Here is a 20,960-nt window from a genome sequence, read left to right on the forward strand (position 1 = left end):
ATCGGTGGTGCGCAAGTGGAACAGGTCAAAAGCTTTAAGTTCCTCGGGGTCAATATCACAAATGACCTGACTTGGTCCAACCAAGCAAAGTTCACTGCCCAGAAGGCCCAGCAGCGCCTTTACTTCCTGAGAAAACTAAAGAAATTTGGCCTGTCCCTTAAAACCCTCACTAATTTTTATAGATGCACCGTAGAAAGCATTCTTCTAGGGTGCATCACAACCTGGTATGGAAGTTGTCCTGTCCAAGACTGGAAGAAGCTGCAGAAGATCGTGAACATGGCACAGCACATCACACAAACCAATCTTCTGTCCCTGGACTCACTTTACACCGCACGCGGTCGGAGCAGTGCTGCCAGGATAATCAAGGACACGAGCCACCCAGCCAACACACTTTTCGTCCCTCTTCCCTCTGGGAGAAGGCTCAGGAGCTTGAAGACTCGTACGGCCAGATTTGGGAACAGCTTCTTTCCAACTGTGATAAGACTGCTGACTGGATCCTGACCCGGATCTGGGCCGTACCCTCCAAATATCCGGACCTGCCTCTTGGTTTTTTTGCACTACCTTACTTTCCATTTTTCTATTTTCTATTTATGATTTATAATTTAAATTTTTAATGTTTACTATCGATTTGTAATCCAGGGAGCGGGAAGCGCAGAATCAAATATCGCTGTGATGATTGTACGTTCTAGTATCAATTGTTTGGCGACAATAAAGTATAAAGTAAACTCTAGCAAGTCCCAGCCCAAAGCATTCCTCATACATTAATCTTTTCATTGCTGGGATCATTCTCTTGAACCTTCTCCAATGTCAGCTCATCCTTTCTCAGATAGCGGCCCAAAACTGTTCACGGTACTGCCAGTGCGGTCTGACCCATGTCTCCTAAAGCCTCAGCATTACATCCTTGAAGGCAAATGACATAACTAAGGAAAACGTGGGCAGCTGGAGCTGAGGCAGTGATTCCACTTGCTGAATCATTCTGCCTTCACATTTCCAACAGGGGAGACATGGACATCACTCACCTGTTTGGCCGCAGAAGCTGCCACGACGTTCTGCTTGAGGTAGAGCGGAGCAGCCACGTTCCACACCTTCTCCTGGAGAGACTGCAAAGAGGAAAGCACTTTGTTTCAGGAGGGGAGACTGGTTTTGCTGAGATGCTGAGCTGTGTCCACAGCTTTCTGCATTTTCTTTATGGAACACCTGAGAGAGAACTCAAGAGGGTGGGGAGAGTACGGAAAGAGCTGCCAGCGGAAGTGGTGGACGCGGGTTCAGTTTCAACTCTCAAGAGTAGATTGGATAAATACATGGATGCAAGGGGTATGGAGGGTTATTATCCAGGTGTAGGCTGATAGAACCAAGCTGAATGTTCAGAATGGATTAGATGGGCTGAAGCGCCTGTTTGTATGCTGCAGTGCTGTACGACTATGACATACTTGTTTCCTCAGCTACCGAGGTGGAGATGCCTGGGAAGAGGAAGCCATCGCTCATACAGAGAAGCATCGCGTAAACACCTTACCTTCATGAGGAGGAGCTGGCACTGCAAGTATGTGGCTGAAAACTCAGCGATCCCCGACAACTCTGGCTGTAGCTCTCCCAGTCTCTGCAGGTCACTGGCATCAGAGGAAAGATTAAATAAAAAAACGATGCATGAGATACAAGCTTCATCTGTCATGAATTAATGAATTTCAGCACTTCACCAAAAGGGACAGGAGTTGTGGACACAACTCAACACATCACGGAAGCAATAAAGCAGCCTGCATAACCACAGCTTCTCTGAGGATCATCACCTTGTGGTGGTGCTGAGGCTTGTGAGCTCCTGAGACCCCAAGAGCAATGTGGTCCAGAGTTTAGCTCCTGAGACCCCAAGAGCAATGCAGTCTAGAGTTTAGCTCCTGAGACCCCAAGAGCAATGTGGTCCAGAGTTTAGCTCCTGAGACCCCAAGAGCAATGTGGTCCAGAGTTTAGCTCCTGAGACCCCAAGAGTGATGTGGTCCAGAGTTTAGCTCCTGGCAAGGTCACCATAATGGTAAGGTCAAGGCGGACAGGGAGCACTTGATAAACACACTCCTTATACACATGTATTCACCCACACACAGACATTACCTTGTCATTCTGCTGCTGTTGTGCTGAGTGCACACATTTCAGTGTCTTCCCCGGTATATTCACGAGTCCTAAACCAAGTTGCTGCGCCCGGGTTGGCGTTATGGTGCCTTTCCATCGTACATGGTGAAATATTCCATCTCTTTAGTAATGGGATGTGCAAATGTTGTTTGTATTCTGTATTTAAGGGAGCTCCTTCTGTTTATTTTGTAATATAATTATAACTACATTGTGGGGTGCATCCTGGGATGGCAGGACTTTCATATGAAGAAAGACTGGATGAACTAGGCTTGTACTCATTGGAATTTAGAAGATTGAGGGGGGATCTGATTGAAACGTATAAGATCCTAAAGGGATTGGACAGGCTAGATGCAGGAAGATTGTTCCCGATGTTGGGGAAGTCCAGAACAAGGGGTCACAGTTTGAGGATAGAGGGGAAGCCTTTTAGGACTGAGATGAGAAAAAACTTCTTCACACAGAGAGTGGTGAATCTGTGGAATTCTGTGCCACAGGAAACAGTTGAGGCCAGTTCATTGGCTATATTTAAGAGGGAGTTAGATATGGCCCTTGTGGCTAGGGGGGTCAGGGGGTATGGAGGGAAGGCTGGGGCGGGGTTCTGAGTTGGATGATCAGCCATGATCATAATAAATGGCGGTGCAGGCTCGAAGGGCCGAATGGCCTACTCCTGCACCTATTTTCTATGTTTCTATGTTTCTATCTGATTCTAATTCATGTGTAGTCTTAAGTTAACTTTGTTGGTAACTAAAGCTGCCATGTCCTAGTGGTGATTTAAAGGTGCTCATCATCCTCAGTGAGAGAGAGATAGAGGCTGTCACGTGTTCACACTGGACAAGAATAGGAGGGAGCTATAGTTGCTTTCTGGTAGATATCTTTTTGTAAATATTGGCAGTTTTCTTTTCACTATTTTCACTAGATTTTGTAAGTTTGATTTTTGACACAGCTAACAAACATCCTTGCACTAAAGTGCTGAGCGACTCTGGCCATTTTTCCTTTGATTCTAACGGGGGGGTTCCAGACAAAGAGCGATCACACCAAGACCTCAGTGGTGGAGCTGGTGGAAGATGAGTGCTACAGTAGTGCAGCAGTTAGTGTGACGACTTTACAACTTGAGGGCGTTGGGAGTTTAGTGTCCGATTCTGCCACTATCTGTAAAGAGCTTGTACATTCTCCCTGTGAGCATGTACATTTCCTGAGGGTACTCCAGTTTTGTTTCAGAGTCCAAAGGCGTAGCGATTAGTAGGTTAATTGGTTGTTGTAAAATAGATTGTCATTATGCTAGGGTTAAATTGGTGGCTTGTTGGGCGGTGTGGCTCGGTGGACCAGAAGGGCCTGTTCCACACTGTATCTCTAAATAGAAATACAAGTAAAATCACAATGACAGTGAAGGGCCTGTTCTTCGCTGTATCTCTAAATAGAAATAAACGTAAAATCACGACGACAATGAAGGGCCTGTTCAACACTGTATCTCTAGATAGAAATACAAGTCAAATCACAGCGACAGTGAAGGCGGAGGAAGGCTGCAGCAGTGAAGAGTCACCAGACCCCGACCTCAATATGTCAAGGACCGCAGATCAGGGGACTTCCGGTAGCGCTCATGGAGTGAAGTCGCGTTCTTGACTCGCTCCATTACCTCTGAGTTTTTTTTTCTATGATCAGCTATACTTTAATTAACCATTAAGGTATCAACTCTTACAATATTTTGAATTAAATTGAACTCTCTGATAACTGGATGGAACTTAGATCTGCTATGTCTAAGAACGGGAAAGACGGCAAGGATGGTAAACCTCCGGTTAAACCGAAAGGCATGGATTTTCCTCCGACTGAATCACCGGTGACTTTGAAAGCTATATCGGAGTTAATTCAGAGGGAAATTTCAACCTCTGTTAGGGAGATGATTCGTACGGAAATTGCAGGTTCTGTTATGGACCTGATTCATACGGAGATCTCAATTAATCTCCAGAAAATTGCCGATTCAATCGATAAGATGCAAACATCCATTGCGGAACATCAGTCGGCTATATCTGATCTTCAAAAATCTGCGCAACAAAGTGAGCTTAAGATGGGGAAAATCGAAGAAATAATTAATGTAATGAAGAAGAAACTTGACTTTCTGACTTTTAAAAACTCTGACTTGGAATCTAGGATGCGTCGGCAGATTTACGAATGATTGGGGTGCGTGAAGCTGTTGAATCTAACAACCCCATGAAGTTTTTTTCTCAACTTTTAAAAGATGCATTCCCTACTGTATTTCCTGACCAACCACCGCTACTGGATCGTGTTCACAGAATCCCATCACACTCGTCTAGGTCAGATAGACCTAGGCATGTTATTTTACGTTTTCATTACTTTCAAGATAAGGAGAGACTGTTTCGATTCGCTCGATCTAAAGGTTTTATTGATTTTTCGGATCTTAAGTTCCGATTCGTGGAAGATTTCAGTAAACCAATCTGGGACCAACGGGTTCGCTACAGATCTGTGATGTCGGAATTCTATAAGATGGATTTAAGACCAGCGCTGCTGTACCCTGCACGTCTAAGGATTCGCATGTCAGATGGAGTCCTTCGTTTTTTTGATTCTCCATCGGATGCCCAGAATTATCTGGATCAATTGTCACCTTCAACATCTTAATTGCTATTTTTTTTAATTATCTCCGTTGATCGGAGGCTGTGAATTGGTTGGTTTTAACTTTTTCGTGCCCTATTTGGGCAGAAAAGTTTATTTTTTTGATTTCTTAATATGGTTGCTAAACTTTCTTTTTAACTGCGTCATTTCTTTCTTTTCCCAGGGGATTTTGGGTGGTTACTTCCTGTTTGTCATCTTACGTATTTCCTGTGTGGCCTTAAATTTTGTAGTTTTTTAAAAAATTTTATTTTGTTTTGCTTTTTATAACTAGTTTATGTTAATAATCTTATTTTTTCTTGTTGTTTTTTTGTTTATTCATGGGTTTGGGGTTTATTGTGGTTTTTTTTAATATATATTTTCTGGCTTTTGTTCTGTTGTGTGTGTATTTTAATTGAGTTACCTTTTTTTTTACTTTTTTACTGTTTTACAATTAGCTGATCTTTTTCATATTTATACCTTTTTTTTAAGGGAGCGTATACCGGAAGTCATGGGGGTAGTTTTAGTGCTTGCTTCTTTCCGGCGGGTCTGCTTTAGATTTTGCCTTGGGGTCTTGGGGCGGGGTGGTGGGAGGGGCTTCACGTTTTAGTTTTTTTCTCTTTGGGCTATATACATTATTGAAGTACTGGTTGCGTCCTTTTTCCCGGTATCTTTTGTATGTTCTGTTTCCTCTCCGGGTTCGTGGGTCGAGCCTATCGTCAATCCCCCTCGATGTGGGTTGACTTTAGGAGTTATGGAGTCTATTATTAATTTTGTCTCCTGGAATACTAACGGTCTTAATCATCCTATTAAAAGGAAAAAAGTTTTTAAAGTGTTCCGGAGACTTAAAGCACAAATTTTATTTTTACAAGAGACCCATGTACGGAGGGGGGACAGACTACGTTTTTTTAAATTCTGGAAGGGTCAACAATTTCATTCGAACTCCAATGCTAAGATTCGAGGCATCTCTATTTTTATAGATTCCTCAGTTACTTTTATACAACAGGATATTATTTCTGATCCGAATGGTAGATTTTTATTGGTTAGTGGTTTACTATTTAATAAAAAAGTAGTTTTGGTTAATGTTTATGCTCCTAATATGGATTGTCCGGAATTTTATAAATCATTGTTTAATCAGTTTCCGAATTTGAACGAGTTTTCATTGATCTGGGGCGGAGATCTTAATACCTGTTTGTCTCCAGCTTTGGATCGTTCGGCTCCTTTACGGACCTTACCTAATAAATCTGCAACTTTGATTAACTTTTTCCTTTCTGATTCTGGGTCGACGGACATTTGGCGTTTTTTGCATCCTCAGGAAAAAGATTTTTCCTTCTTTTCACATGTTCATCATTCCTATTCAAGAATTGATTATTTTTTTTATTGATTCTCGTCTTATTCCTTCAGTGATTAAATGTGATTATGATTCTATAACCATTTCGGATCATGCTCCACTTAAGCTTTCTATTAAAATTATGGCCAATATACAAAATAATAGACAACGGCGTTTTAATTCGCTGTTGCTTCAGGATTCGGACTTTGTTAACTTTATGAATGAACAGATTGAGCTTTTTTTTACAATTAATCATACAGAGGGTATCTCGGTTAACACTCTTTGGGACACTTTTAAAGCCTATATTCGTGGTCAGATTATTTCGTATTCTGCTGCTTTGAGGAAGAAACGGAAGCAGGAGGAGATGGCAATTGTGGACAAGATTAAAGAAATTGATAAGAAATATGTTATGGCTCCTTCTGAGGAGTTATACAAACAAAGAACTGAACTTCAAATGGAACACAGTTTATTAATATCGTCCTCGATTGTAAACCAATTAAAGAAAACAAGAAGTGAATTTTATGTTCACAGTGACAAAATTGGCAAGCTGCTGGCTAATCAATTGAAATCTAATTATGTTAAATCTCAAATCAATCAGATTTATGACCAAAATGATCGATTGATACTGGATCATGTGGGGATTAATCAAACCTTTTGTGATTTTTATTCTTCTTTATATCAATCAGAGTCTCCTCGAGATTCTAAATATATGAATGATTTTTTAGATAAGTTAGACTTCCCTAAGATTTCACAGGATATGTCTTCTATATTAGATACTTCCATTACTATGGATGAGATTAAGAATGTTATTTTTTCTATGAATCTGGGGAAAGCTCCTGGCCCGGATGGGTTTACCGTTGAATTTTATAAATGTTTTGCTTCTTTATTGATCCCTTGGCTCTGTAGGGTCTTTGAGGCTTCTCTGAAACTTGGTAAACTTCCTGAATCTTTTAATAGAGCGTCAATTTCTTTAATACTAAAGAAGGATAAAGACCCTGCTCAATGTGCATCTTATAGACCAATATCTTTATTAAATGTTGATTCTAAAGTTTTTTCTAAGTTATTAGCAAATAGACTAGAAAAAGTACTTCCTTCTATTATTTCGGAAGACCAAACGGGTTTTATTAAAGGTCGTTACTCTTTTTATAATATTCGTACATTGTTAAATATTGTTTATACTCCCTCACAAAATGTTCCTGAGTGTGTTATTTCTTTAGATGCCGAGAAAGCTTTTGATAGAGTAGAATGGCCCTATTTATTTAAGGTGCTTGAAATGTTTAATTTTAGCTTGAAATTTATATCCTGGATTAAACTGTTATATCATTCCCCTGTAGCCTCGGTCCGTACTAACTCTTTAAACTCACCTTTTTTTCCTCTCTTTCGAGGTACTCGACAAGGCTGTCCTCTTAGTCCCCTATTATTTGATATTGCATTAGAACCTCTTGCAATTGCTGTTCGAGAATCTTCAAATATTACTGGGATAACTCGGGGATTAAAGTCCCATAAATTATCACTCTATGCTGATGATTTACTGTTATATATTTCTAATCCTGAGAAATCCATTCCTGCTGTTTTAGAGTTATTAGCACAATTTGGTTTTTTTTCAGGTTATAAATTAAATCTTAGTAAGAGTGAACTCTTTCCGATTAATAAACATCTTCCCTTATATTATAAATTTCCATTTAAATTGATTGATAATTATTTTTCTTATCTTGGGATTAAAATTACTTGTAAATATAAAGATTTATTTAAGATTAACTTTTTATCATTAATAGACCATATTACTCAACTTTCATCTAAATGGTTTCCCTTATATTTAACTTTGATTGGTCGTATTAATGCAGTTAAGATGTTTTTTTTGCCAAAATTTTTATATGTGTTTCAGGCATTACCAATTTTTGTTCCAAAGTCTTTCTTTGATAAAGTTGACTCTAAAATTTCTTCATTTATTTGGCAGAATAAGAATCCGAGACTGGGTAAAATACATTTACAGAAAGCTAAGAGAGATGGAGGTTTAGCATTACCTAACTTTAGATTCTATTATTGGGCTATTAATATTCGACATATGAAATTTTGGTTACTTGATCAGGATATACTATCTATTCCTAAATGGGTAGCATTGGAACTACAATCTGTTCAGGGTTATACACTTGGCTCTATTTTAGGCTCCTCTCTCCCTTTTGATTCGAAACGCCTTAAGCAGGTCTCTAACCCGATAGTTAAATATGCTTTGCGCATTTGGTTTCAATTCAGAAAATTTTTTGATCTTAATCAATTCGGGTTAGCGATTCCTATTTTAGGTAACATATTTTTTCCTCCCTCTTTTACGGATCGCGCTTTTCAAACCTGGAAGACTAAGGGAATTTTACGGTTTTTGGATTTATTTTTAGATGGTTCCCTTATGTCTTTTGAACAATTATCTAATAAATATAATTTATCAAGAATACATTTTTTTAGATACTTACAAGTTAGAAATTTCCTAAGTACTATACTTTCTTCCTTTCCAATGCTTCCTCCTACATATATTTTAGATTCGATAATTAACCTCAATCCATGTCAGAAAGGTGCATCGGCTATGATTTATAATATTATTATGAAACTTAGGAAAGCTCCATTTGATAAGATTAGGGTAGATTGGGAACAGGAATTGGGGCTTACCATTTCTGTGGATGATTGGGGGCAGATTTTACAATTAGTTAATACTTCCTCTATTTGTGCTAAACATTCCCTAATTCAATTTAAAGTGGTTCATAGAGCACATATGTCCAAAGATAAGTTAGCGCGTTTTTACTCGCATATTAATCCTTTTTGTGATAGATGTTCGGGGCAGATAGCCTCTTTAACTCATATGTTTTGGTCTTGTCCTACTTTGGAAACTTTTTGGAGAGATATTTTTAATATTATTTCTAAGGTATTAAATATAGATATCTCTCCTCACCCTATTACTGCTATCTTTGGACTTCCTAAAATTTCTAGTAATCTTTCCCCTTCAGCCCGTAGAATGATCGCATTTCTTACTTTAATGGCGAAAAGGTGTATTTTACAACATTGGAAAGAGCTTAATGCTCCAACTACCTTTTTTTGGTTCTCTCAGACGATTTTATGTTTGAATCTGGAGAAAATTAGAAGCAACCTTTATGATTCTTCATTTAAATTTGAACAGATTTGGGGACCTTTTATTCGATACTTTCATTTAATGTAATACATACCCTTCTTGTTTTTTTTCACTGTTTTTAAAGGAGGTCGGGATTGAGGACGTGATTTTAAGTTTAACTCTGTTTGGTTTCAAGTTAGCCCATTGCTTTGCTTTGCTTTTAGTTAGTTGCACGGTGGGGTTTTTTTTGGGATTTTTTTTTTCTTTTTTTTTCCATTGATATATATATAAAATTTAGTATACTATTATGTTATCTTGGTTTTTTATGTTTAAATTACATTGTTTGTAGTATTTTTTTTGGTATTGATACCTTCTGGAATTCTATTATATTTTAACATTGTATTAATGTTTATATGGTTTACCTTTTTGTATACTTATTCAATAAAAAGATTTAAAAAGAAAGAAAGGACCGCAGATCAGTATCCCACGTTAAACAAAACTATGCACAGATGTTCTCCATTAAGGGCATCCACCCTAACATTCCAGATTAAGTCTTGTGGTGATCAGTAAGTGGGAAAGGGGGCAGGATTGTGAGGTCTGGAAGCTTCTAGACAACCCCTTAGGAGAACAGCATACTTGACTTGAGTAATCACACCTACTTCAGACAATCTCCCTTCTCCCATTTCCCATTGGACAGAAGATACAAAAGCCTCAAAGCACGTACCACCACACTCAAGGACAGGTTCTATCCCACTGTTATAAGAGTTCTGAAGGATTCTCCAGCACAGTAAGAAGGACCGTTTCACCTCACAATCTACTGATTATGATCTTGTATCTCATTGTCCATTGGCACTGCACTTTCTCTGTAGCTGTTATACTTTATTCCGCATTCTGTTATCGTTTTACCTTGAATCAAATCAATTTCAGCTCCAAGCTCTTTCACTCCTCAGTCCAACAATCATCTTACACTCCTGTCCCAATCCTCCCCTTCTCCACTCAGCGGCCACTTTATTAGGTGGACCTGCTCATTAATGCATCAATCATGTGGCAGCAACTCGATGCATAAAAGCGCACAGACATGGTCAAGAGGTTCAGTTAGTGTTCAGACCAAACATCAGATTGGGGAAGAAATGTGATCCAAGTAACTTTGACCTTGGAATGATTGTTGGTGCCAGACAGGGTGGTTTGAGTAGCTCAGAAACTGATGATCTCCTGGGGTTTTCACGCACAATATCTAGAGTTTACAATCCAAATCAGCGACAGTTCTATGGGCGAAAATGCCTTGTTAATGAGAGATCAGAGGAGAACGGCCAGACTGGTTCAAGCTGACAGGAAGGTGACAGTAACTTGAAAAACCATGCATTACAATAGTGGTGAACACACATCAAACCTTTAAATGGATGGCTACAGCAGCAGAAGATCACAATCATACACCCGTTGGCCACTTTATTATGTACCAGCCATCTCCCCTCTCCATTCTCAATCCTGATGCAGGGCTTCAACTCTGTACGTTGATGATCCTTTTCAGATTTAGGTTTTATTTATCACATGTACACCGACACTTGCAGTGAAATACTTTGCTTGTGATAACAACCACAAGACCTAAGGATGTGCTAGGGCACCCTGCAAGTTTTGCCACACATTTCCTTTTCCTCTATAGGATTAGGACTGGGTTTATCAATTTTGTTTTAGCAGTCAGGGGTTTGTTAGCCCTGAGCTGAATCCCTAAACCTAAAGGACTGGTGGATTGTAATAGGCTCAACTGGCCTGAGCCAAAAACTGTAGGTTATAGTAACCGACACAAAACGCTGGAGGAACTCAGCAGGTCAGACAGCATCTATGCAAGATAATAAACTGTCTATGTTTGAGACCAAGACCCTTCACCAGGACTGGAAAAGAAGGGGGCAGAAGCCAGAATAAGAAGGTGGAGGGAAGGGGAAGGAGTACAAGCTGGCAAATGACAGGTGACAGCAGGTGAGCTGGGAGATGGGTGGGTGGGGGAGCGGGGAGTTTGAAGTGAAAAGTTGGGGAAAAGGTAAAGGGCTGGAGGATAAGGAATCTGACTGAAGTGGAGAGTGGATCATGGAAAGAAAAGGAGAACCAGAGATCTTGATTAGACCGCTCAATGGTTGGAACCTCCCACTTAACCATACTGACATGGGTCGCACTACCAGGAGCTAAGCTCCAGATGGCATCACTCTGAGGATCTCAGAAACTCACAAGGCTCCCCCCCATGACAAGGTGGTGATCCTCTGAGAAGCTGACAACTGTATTCAGTGAATGACACCACAAAACAGTGGACGATACATCACTGTGACCCATCCAAAGAACAGAGTGATAGTAATGCTCACCGAATTGTTAGCTTCAGAAGGTCTTGAGCTCCCTGGGTATCCAGATGTTGGATAGTCTGAGCCCGGTCAAGGCTCTGCTGCACAAACTGGCGGGACGAGTCCTCGTTCAGTGCGTGGTTGGAGGAATCCGAGACCGACACCATTTTCCTGCCTGGCAACTGCAAATGCAAAGTACAGGGCTGGTGATACCAGAGATCCTGCAGATGCTGGAAATCGCTAGTAATACACACAAGACGCTGACGGAACCCAGCAGGTCAGGCAGCATCGATGAGGAGGAGTAAGCAGTCGACATTTCGGGCTGAGACTCTTCATCAGGACTGGACCTGCTGAGTTCCACCAGCACTTTGCGTGTGTTACAGCACACAGGACAAACCCAACTACACTGGTCATGGAGCCCTGAGGTACAGAACACAAAAGGTAAACAACCTTTGATAATATAAAATTCTATTTCCATCTTAAAATCCATTACTTTAATTTCTTTCCCTTCACTGAGGCCCTAAACAGTTCAAGGAAATAGACTTCTGGCGTTTGTCTCCAACCTGCCTCTTATTCTCTGTCACCACCTCTGCCCTCTCTCCCACCTCAACCACTGTCTCTGGCAGCTCATTCCAAATACGGACCACCTTTTTGCATGAGAAAGCTGCCTCTGGCGTCTTGCCTCTAATCCTAAACCTGTGCCCTCTTGTATTTCCAGCGCCTCCCTGGGAATAAGACTGTGGCTTTCACCCTGTGGCTCCTCATGAACCTGCACACCTCCATGAGATCATTCCTCAATCTCCCACACTCCAACCTCACCCTGTAATTCAAGATTGTTTAACGTCAATTCCAGTACACAAACATAAAGGACAACAAAATAATTCTTCCTCTGGATCCAATGCCACACATAAAAAAACACAATAAGATAAAGAACACAATAATAAAAAAAACAATCAATATAAATACCTAAGATAGCTTACAAACATAGATTGAACGTTATGTCCATAAAGGGTCCTTAAGGTTGTTATAGCTATTAAAAACTCCCAATGGCGTGCACCTCAAGTACCCTCTGACAACCAAGTCCAGCTCCTGCCCTTCATGTGTGGCTTAGCTAGTAAGCCCGGCAGAACAATTTCTATTGACAGAGAAGGGACAAAGGTGGGTTACTGGCACCTTAAACCAGTCACTTTGGGCAAATGAGGCTCGTCAGCTGTGGTTGGCAGCTCATTTAGGAGAAGGAAAACTCTAATCTCAAACCTCTGTTGCCTTGTAGCTATAATTATTCATGGGGAAGGCTTCGGAAGTAAACCCAGAGGGGAAAAAGCTGGAGCTGGAGTCCCTAAGGCAGTCCTACATTGAGCTCAATGCTGACTGGCAACTCTTGCGACGCCGCTGGTACCAAACTGTATCAGTTTCTGCCATTCCTTTGGGTTCGTTAGATGCGTGGAGAGGGGGAGCTTGCTACATGGGCAATAGCTTGCTCTCCATATCGTACTGCCCAGGCTTGTGTATCTGGACAGATGTCCATAAAGTGATGCTAGGCACAGGAGTGTCTGTACATAAGGTGTCTGACGGGAAATTATAAAGTAGTGCTGGTGGGGGGTGTGGTAAGAACACTGTCAACTATACCGATGACATGACAGTAGTGGGGCTCTTCATCACCAATGACGATTAGGTGGCCTACAGAGCGAAGATAGGAGAGCGTGAGGCCTGGCGCCTCTGGTGCCAGGCAAATAACCTCTTCCTTAATGTCAAAAAGCCAAAAGAAATGGTTATTGACTTCAGGAGAACTCACGCCACTGACATCTCTCTTTACATTGGCGGCACAGCAGTGGAAACTACGAACAGTTTCAAACTCCTGGGAGTGCACATCTCAACCTCTCATGGTCCCAGAACACATCCTACACAGTTAAGAAAGCTCACTGATGCTTCTACTATCTGAAGAGGCAGAAGAGAACTAGACTATACACATCAACACTCATGTCCTTCTGAATACATGCAGCAGAGAGCATCCTAACAAGCTGCATCACTGCACTGCAGCAGTCAAGAAGGCCCTACAATGGGTCGTATAAACTGCTCAATGCCATCAGCTCCACCAGCCTACCTGCCAACAATGTCACATATATAGGAAGGTGCTAGTAAAGGGACAGCAACATCATGAAGGATCCCACCCACCCTGCTCATGGACTGTTTGTCCCACCCCCATCAGGGAGGAGACTATATAGCATCCACACCAGGACCACCAGACTCAAAAATAGTTACTTTCCCCAAGCAGTAAGGCTGATCAACACCTCCACCCACTAACCTACAACTTGTGTCCCACAGTCCAGGTAACATCCTAGTACACCTTTTCCGCAGCCTTTCTAAATCACTAACATCTTTCTTATAACAAGGTGATCAGAACTGTACACAGTACTCCAAGCTTGACCTCACTAATGTCTCACATAACTGCAATACAAATTCCCAACTCCTGCACTCGATGCCCTGATTGATGAAGGCCAGCGTGCTTCAGCGCCTTATCTACACGTGATGCTGTTTTCAGCCAACTCTGTCCTAGCACTCCCAGGCACATCTGTGTCTTGTTTTTTGAAACATTTCCCCAGTCTCAGTCTGTTTGTCAGTCTTCGTTTGTGTGTGTGTGGTTTTTCATTGATTTTATGGTATCTCTTTGTTCTTTTATTTTGCAAGAAAATTAACCTCAGTATATGGTGACATACTTTGATGATAAATTTACTTTGAAACTTGGACCTTGATGTCTTCTTTAAAACAGAGGCGAGGAGAGATATCTACACCCAGAGGGTGGGGAGTCTATGGAATTCACTGCCACAGAGGGCTGTGGAGGCCAAGTCATCAAGGATATTTAAAGCAGAGGTTGATAGATCCTTGATTTGTCAGGACTTCAAAGGTTACAGGGAGAAAGCAGGACAAGAGAGCTTGGTTGAGACGGATAATAAATCAGCCACGATAGGAACGTGTAGCAGCCTTGATGGGCAAATTATCTAATTCTGCTCCTATATCTTAGGTCTTGTACTTCGAATGGTCCCTGGATTCAAGTCGTAAAACTCGCTCCCCCGTAGCATCAGAAAGACTCACCATAGCTTCACAAGGTCAAAAAGAGACAAGCGATAAATGCTGGCCACCTCCATGATTCTCACATTGACCACTGAGCACATCCACATGGAGTGCGGTTGCAGGAGAGCAACCACCATCTTCAGGGACCCCACCATCCAAGCCATGGTCTCTTCTCGCTGCTGCCATCAGGAAGGAGGTATAGGAGGCCTCAGGACCCACACCCCACAACTTGAACCAGATTTCACCCACCTCAACACTGAACTGATTCCACAACCTACGGACTCACCTTCAAGGATTCTTCATCTCAGGTTCTTGATATTTATTACTTATTTATTTATTATTATTATGGTTTTTTTTTCTTTTTGTAAATGAACAGCTTGTTGTCCTTTGCGCACTGGTTGCTTGCCCGTCTTGTGTGCAGTTTTTTGTTGATTCTATTGGCATTTGTTAGTACTTACTGTGAAAGCCCACAAGAAAATTAATCTCAGTATATGTACATAGTGACATATACTTTGATAATAAATTTACTTTGAAATGTTCGAACTTTGAAGGCCAACATAATCAAAGAGCCCACCCACTCTGGACTTCTTTTTGCCTCCTCCTGATTTCCCACTTAGGAGTACCCTTATGCCTATGGAAAAAATTGTAGAGAGTTTTGGTCACAGTTCAGCCTCCCCTCCCTGGGCACTGTCTACACTTCTCGTTGCCCCAGTAAATCACTTAGCGTAATCAAAGACCCCACCCCATTCCAGACATCCTCTCTTCTCCCCTCTCCCAAGGGGCTGAAGATATAAAAGTCTAAAAGCATGTACCAGCTGGCTCAAGGACAGCTTCTATCTCAGTTTTCACTTTTCAACAATGTCTTGTATAATAAAATGGACTCTTGACATCACAATCTACCTCATTATTATCCTGCAATAGACAATAGGTGCAGGAGTAGGCCATTCGGCCCTATGAGCCAGCATCGCCATTCACTGTGATCATGGCTGATCATCCACAATCAGTATCCAGTTCCTGCCTTATCCCCATAACCTTTGATTCCGCTATCTTTAAGAGCTCTATCCATCTCTTTTTTGAAAGCATCCAGAGACTTGGCCTCCACAGCCTTCTGGGGCAGAGCATTTCATATATCCACCACTCTCTGGGTGAAAAAGTTTTTCCTCAACTCCGTTCTAAATGGCCTACCCCTAATTCTTAAACTGTGGCCTCTGGTTCTGGACTCACCCATCAGCGGGAACATGCTTCCTGCCTCCAGCGTGTCCAATCCCTTAATAATCTTATATGTTTCAATAAGATCCCCTCTCAGCCTTCTAAATTCCAGAGTATACAAGCCCAGTCGCTCCAATCTTTCGACATATGACAGTCCCGCCATCCCAGGAATTAACCTTGTGAACCTACGCTGCACTCCCTCAATAGCAAGAATGTCCTTCCTCAAATTTGGAGACCAAAATTGCACACAGTACTCCAGGTGTGGTCTCACCAGGGCCCAGTACAGCTGCAGAAGGACCTCTTTGCTCCTTACTGTTTTCCTGAACTGCGCTCTTTATAACTGTAACACTTAATTCTGCATTCTGTTATTATTTTACCTTGTTCTACCTCAATGCACTGTGTAATGATCTGGACAGTCTGCAAGACAAGTTTTCTCTGTACCTCAGTATATGTCACAACAATGCAATGTGTGAGGCAACAGGAAGCTGGGATTTAGCTCAGTGGGAGAGCACAGGCTTCGCATGTACGAAATCCCAGGTTCAATCCCCGGCATCTCCACATCAGTGAGTGTATCTGTCTTACACGATAGTGTAATACTATTACAGCGCCAGAGACCTAGTTCAATTCCCACTGCTGTGTGTAAGGAGTTTCTACTTCTCCCTGTGACCACGTGGGTTTTCTCCTCCTCCACATTCCCAAGATGTATGGGTTAGTACGTCATTAGTCAATGGATATAATTGGGCGGCTCATTGCATCAGAAGGACCTATTAAAGTACTGTCTCTGAATAGAAGAAAGCAAACAAACAAATTCCAGTTCTTTACTGAAAGGAACAAATCGAACTTGCCATGATTTGCAGGTGCTGCAGATTCCTCTTACCTGGAGCGGAGGCACCAAATCAGACAGGCTGTCACGTAGGTAGGCATAGTGACGGAACGTGTGGTCTGAGAAGAGTGCAGACATTGTGGGGCAGGTCTTGGCTGCATTGAACACCAAAACTAGCACTGCAATGTCTAGTGCAATCAGGAGTTAAGGAACACTCACAGACCATCTTTAACCGTGTACACACACTCAGGAAGTAACCAGTACAATGGAGATTTACCAGGATGCTGACTGGATTGGAGAGCCTGTCGAACTTCTCAATTCATTCCCACTCTCTGATCCATCCATATTCTCCCTTACTTGGCTTCACCTATCACCTGCCAGCTTAGAACAGAGATGAGGAGGAATTTCTTTAGCCAGAGGGTGGTGAATCTGTTGAATTCATTCCCACAGATGGCTGTGGACACCAAGTCATTGGGTACATTTAAAACAGAGGTTGGTAGGTTCTTAATCAGTAAGAGCGTCAAAGATTGCAGGGAGAAGGCAGGAGAATGGGGTTGACAGGGATAATAAATCAGCCATGGTGGAATGGTGGAGCAGATTTGATGGGGCAAATGACCAAATTCTGCTCCTATATCTTACTGTCCTGTACTCCTTGCCCTCCTCCCACCTTCTTATTCTTCCTTCTTCCCCCCCCCCTTCGTATCCAGCCCTGATGAAGGGTGTTGGCTTGAAATGTTGACTGTTTGTGCCTCACCAATAGATGCTGACTGACCCGCTGAGTTCCTCCAGCATTTTGTGGTTCATCTGAGTAAACAGCGGCCGACACCATTTATTTTTCTGGAATATTATCCCACTTGACGTTAGCAGCACTCATTGCACAGTAATGAAGAGTGAAGGCATTAACCAGTAATAGCACCATGATAGCACAGTGCCTTGTGCGACTCTATTAAAGCTCAGGGTGTTACGGAGTTCAAAGTTGAATTCTGATGTCCCCCAAAAAAGAGTTCTTTCCTAGTGTGCATGGGTTTTCTCCAGGTGCTCTGATTCCCTCCCACAGTCCAAAGATGCACCAGTTAATAAGTTACCTAGCCTAATCACAGGACAATTTACGGTGACCAGTTAATAAGTTAACTGACCATTGTAAGTTGTCCTGTGGTTAGGCTAGGTTGTTAAATTGGCGGGTTGCTGGAAGGGCACGCTCTGGGCTGCGTCTCTAAATAAAAATAAAGATACAAGCCGGGTCGTCCATGTCCGGTTCTGGGGTGTCGAAGTACGGGTGTGTACTCAGCAGTTCAGGAACGAGAGGCAAAACCAGGGTGGGATGCCTGCTGCCCAGATACTTGAGGCATCTGGGGAAGAGAGAAAATTCAGTCCAGATCATTAGAGGTTACAATCAAGTCCAGTGCAGAGGTACTGCCAAGGCAGTGTAGTATCCAGACAATCAAACAGCCCAGGACAGGACATTATTATAAACCACTTTTTATAATGTTGTTTGCATTGTAAATACATCTTGGTATTTATACACATTTTGGTCCAAACCCATACTTTAACCTCTAACTTTATTTTTTGTATAATTTTCTATTATAATTGTCCAATGTTATTTTTTGTTGCATGTCACACCCTGACCAACACACCACAGCTAATTCCCAACCTGTGTAAATGTACCTGGTGAATAAAGCTGATCCTAGATAGCATTCAGATGAAGGATTGTCTTTATTTGTCCCACGTACATCACAACATAGAGTGAAATGTGTTGTTTGTGTCAATCACCATCACAGTCTGAGGATGTGCTGGGGGCAGCCCGCAAGTGTTGCCACCCCACTGGTGCCAACATCGCAGGCCCACAACTCACTAACTTAACCCAAGTGTCTTTGGACTTTGGGAGGAAATTGGAGCACCCAGAGGAAACTCAAATCTGCCAAGAAGGCCCACCAGCGCCTTTACTTCCTGAGAAAGCTAAAGAAATTTGGCCTGTCCCCTAAAACACTCACTAACCTTTACAGATGCACCGTAGAAATCATTCTTCTAGAGTGCATCACAACCTGGTATGGAAGTTGTCCTGTCCAAGACTGAAAGAAGCTGCAGAAGATCGTGAACATGGCACAGCACATCACACAAACCAATCTTCCGCCCTTGGACTCACTTTACACCGCACGCTGTTGGAGCAGTGCTGCCAGGATAATCAAGGACACGACCCACCCAGCCAACACACTTTTCGTCTCTCTTCCCACCGGGAGAAGGTTCAGGAGCTTGAAGACTCATACGGCCAGATTAGGGAACAGCTTCTTTCCAACTGTGATAAGACTGCTGAACGGATCCTGACCCGGATCTGGGCCGTATCCTCCAAATATCCGGACCTGCCTCTCAGCTTTTTTGCACTACCTTACTTTCCCTTTTCTATTTTCTATTTATGATTTATAATTTAAATTTTTAATATTTACTAGCGATTTGTACTCCAGGGAGCACAAAGCGCAGAATCAAATATCGCTGTGATGATTGTACGCTCTAGTATCAATTGTTTGGCAACAATGAAGTAAAGTAAGGTAAAGTGGTTCACAGGGAGAACGCACAAATTCCTTAAAGACAATGGTGGGAACTGAACTCTGACTGGTGATTGCTCCGCACTGAACCTAGGGTCAGGGGACGGCCTCTCTGTGGACTTCAGTTCAGAACACCATTTCCTTGTAGTTATTGTTTGCATGATTTCTTTTTCCTCTCTGCACATTGGGTGATTGACAGTCTTTTTTAAAATGGATTTCCTTGTTTTGTAGCTGCCTGTTAGGAGGCGAATCTCAAGGTCGTATAATGTATACATTCTTTGATAATAAATGTACTCTGGACTTTGTAAAGTGCTACACTAACCACCACACCACTGTGCCACTCAGCATCCTGCAACAGCTTTGTAAAATACCCAACCAATCCCCGTCGCTCTTCACCTCAACCACAACTCCAAGTGTTCCAATTATTCGCAGTGACAAATGCAAGCACACCCAAGCCCCTGCTCTGGGCCCTCTGGGGAAATTAAAAAAGGCCCAATGTTTACCCACTGGTGGCTGCGCAAAGATAAAGATGACCGACTTTAATCGTCACATGTACATCAAAAACAAACGAGCAAGGATTGTGCCAATGGGTCCTGATGCAGGGCCTCTGCCCAAAACGTTGACTCTTTATTCCTTTCCACAGATGTTGCCTGTCCTGCTGAGTTTCTTCAGCATTTTGTGTGTGTGTCACTCTAATATAAATCTAATATTTTTGTCTAGCTGTTCATGACAAAATAACCCCGTTTCCCATCCTAGGAATTAGCCTGGAAAGAGATTCACTGGGCTGCTTCCAGTACCTGTGTAGCCTTCCTTAAATCAGGTGATCAAAACTATTTACAGTAACCCAGGTGTGGCCTCATTCATGCTCAGTACAGGGAAGTCAATGAGGGTATTATTGTCCTCGGCCTGCCACAGAATTGTACCAGTCTTTTGTGTTGTAAGGAGCTATCAGGTGTCTCTGAAACTCCTGTAAGCTATTTTCCACACCTTCCAACAATTTGAAATGACCACAGATCAAGCGCCACCTAAAGGGCATAACAGATACTAACACCCTGGAGTGCAATAGAACAAAGGGATCTGGAAATACAGATCCTTATTTTCTTGAAAGTGGCGTCACAAATAGACAGGATTGTAAAGAGAGCTTTTGGCAAACCCGAGTACAGGAGTTGGGACGTTATGTTGAAGTTGAGTAAGGCGTTGCTGAGGCCAAATTTGGATATAGTTCTGGTTTCTTCCACTGAGGTTGGGGGAGACTAGAACTAGAGATCATGGGTTAAAGGTGAAAGGTGAAATGCTGAGGGGAAACTTCTTCGCACAGAGGGAGGGGAGAGTGTGGAAGGAGCTGCTAGCAGAAATGGTGGATGTGGGTTTAATTGTAACATTTAAGAGAAGTTTGGCTAAGTACATGGATGGAAGTGGTATGGAGGACTATGGTCCAGGTGTAGGTTGATGGGACTAAGCAGAATGACAGTCCAGCACAGACTAGACGGAACCTGTTTCTGTACTGTAGTACTCTATGGCACCCTGCAAGAGTTGGGGGTGTCATGCTACCGATTTACAAAATGTTGATGAGACCACATGGTGCTGCACATAGTGCGCTGTTCTGGCCATGGTACTCCAGGACAAGTGCAAGTAAGCTAGGGAGGCTACAGAAAAAAATTCTATAAGGATATTGTTGGGACTGGAGGGTTTGAGTTACAAGGAGAAACTGGACAGGCTGGGTCTGTTTCCCTGGAGGCTGGAGGCCGACAGTTGACCAAAAAGATGCCCTTATAAAATTATGAAGGGCACAGATAGGGTAAGATTGGTTCATGAGAATGATCCTGGGAAATACAGGGTTAACATATGA

General features: G+C 42.3%; 1 protein-coding gene across 1 annotated transcript in view; it reads right to left on the reverse strand.

Moving 5' to 3' along the window:
• The window catches only part of ints4 (integrator complex subunit 4), a 115,640-nt gene that overhangs the window by 31,137 nt on the left and 63,543 nt on the right, over positions 1-20,960 (reverse strand). Inside the window, exons 13-17 of the mRNA XM_063054678.1 lie at positions 17,805-17,920; positions 16,626-16,759; positions 11,492-11,649; positions 1,514-1,607; positions 1,020-1,100 (exon numbers count right to left, since the gene is read on the reverse strand). Of these exons, the coding sequence (XP_062910748.1) occupies positions 1,020-1,100; positions 1,514-1,607; positions 11,492-11,649; positions 16,626-16,759; positions 17,805-17,920 (583 nt within the window). The remainder of the gene's footprint in view (positions 1-1,019; positions 1,101-1,513; positions 1,608-11,491; positions 11,650-16,625; positions 16,760-17,804; positions 17,921-20,960) is intronic.

Source organism: Mobula hypostoma, chromosome 7, assembly GCF_963921235.1.
Source record: "Mobula hypostoma chromosome 7, sMobHyp1.1, whole genome shotgun sequence".
Lineage (NCBI taxonomy): Eukaryota > Metazoa > Chordata > Chondrichthyes > Myliobatiformes > Myliobatidae > Mobula > Mobula hypostoma.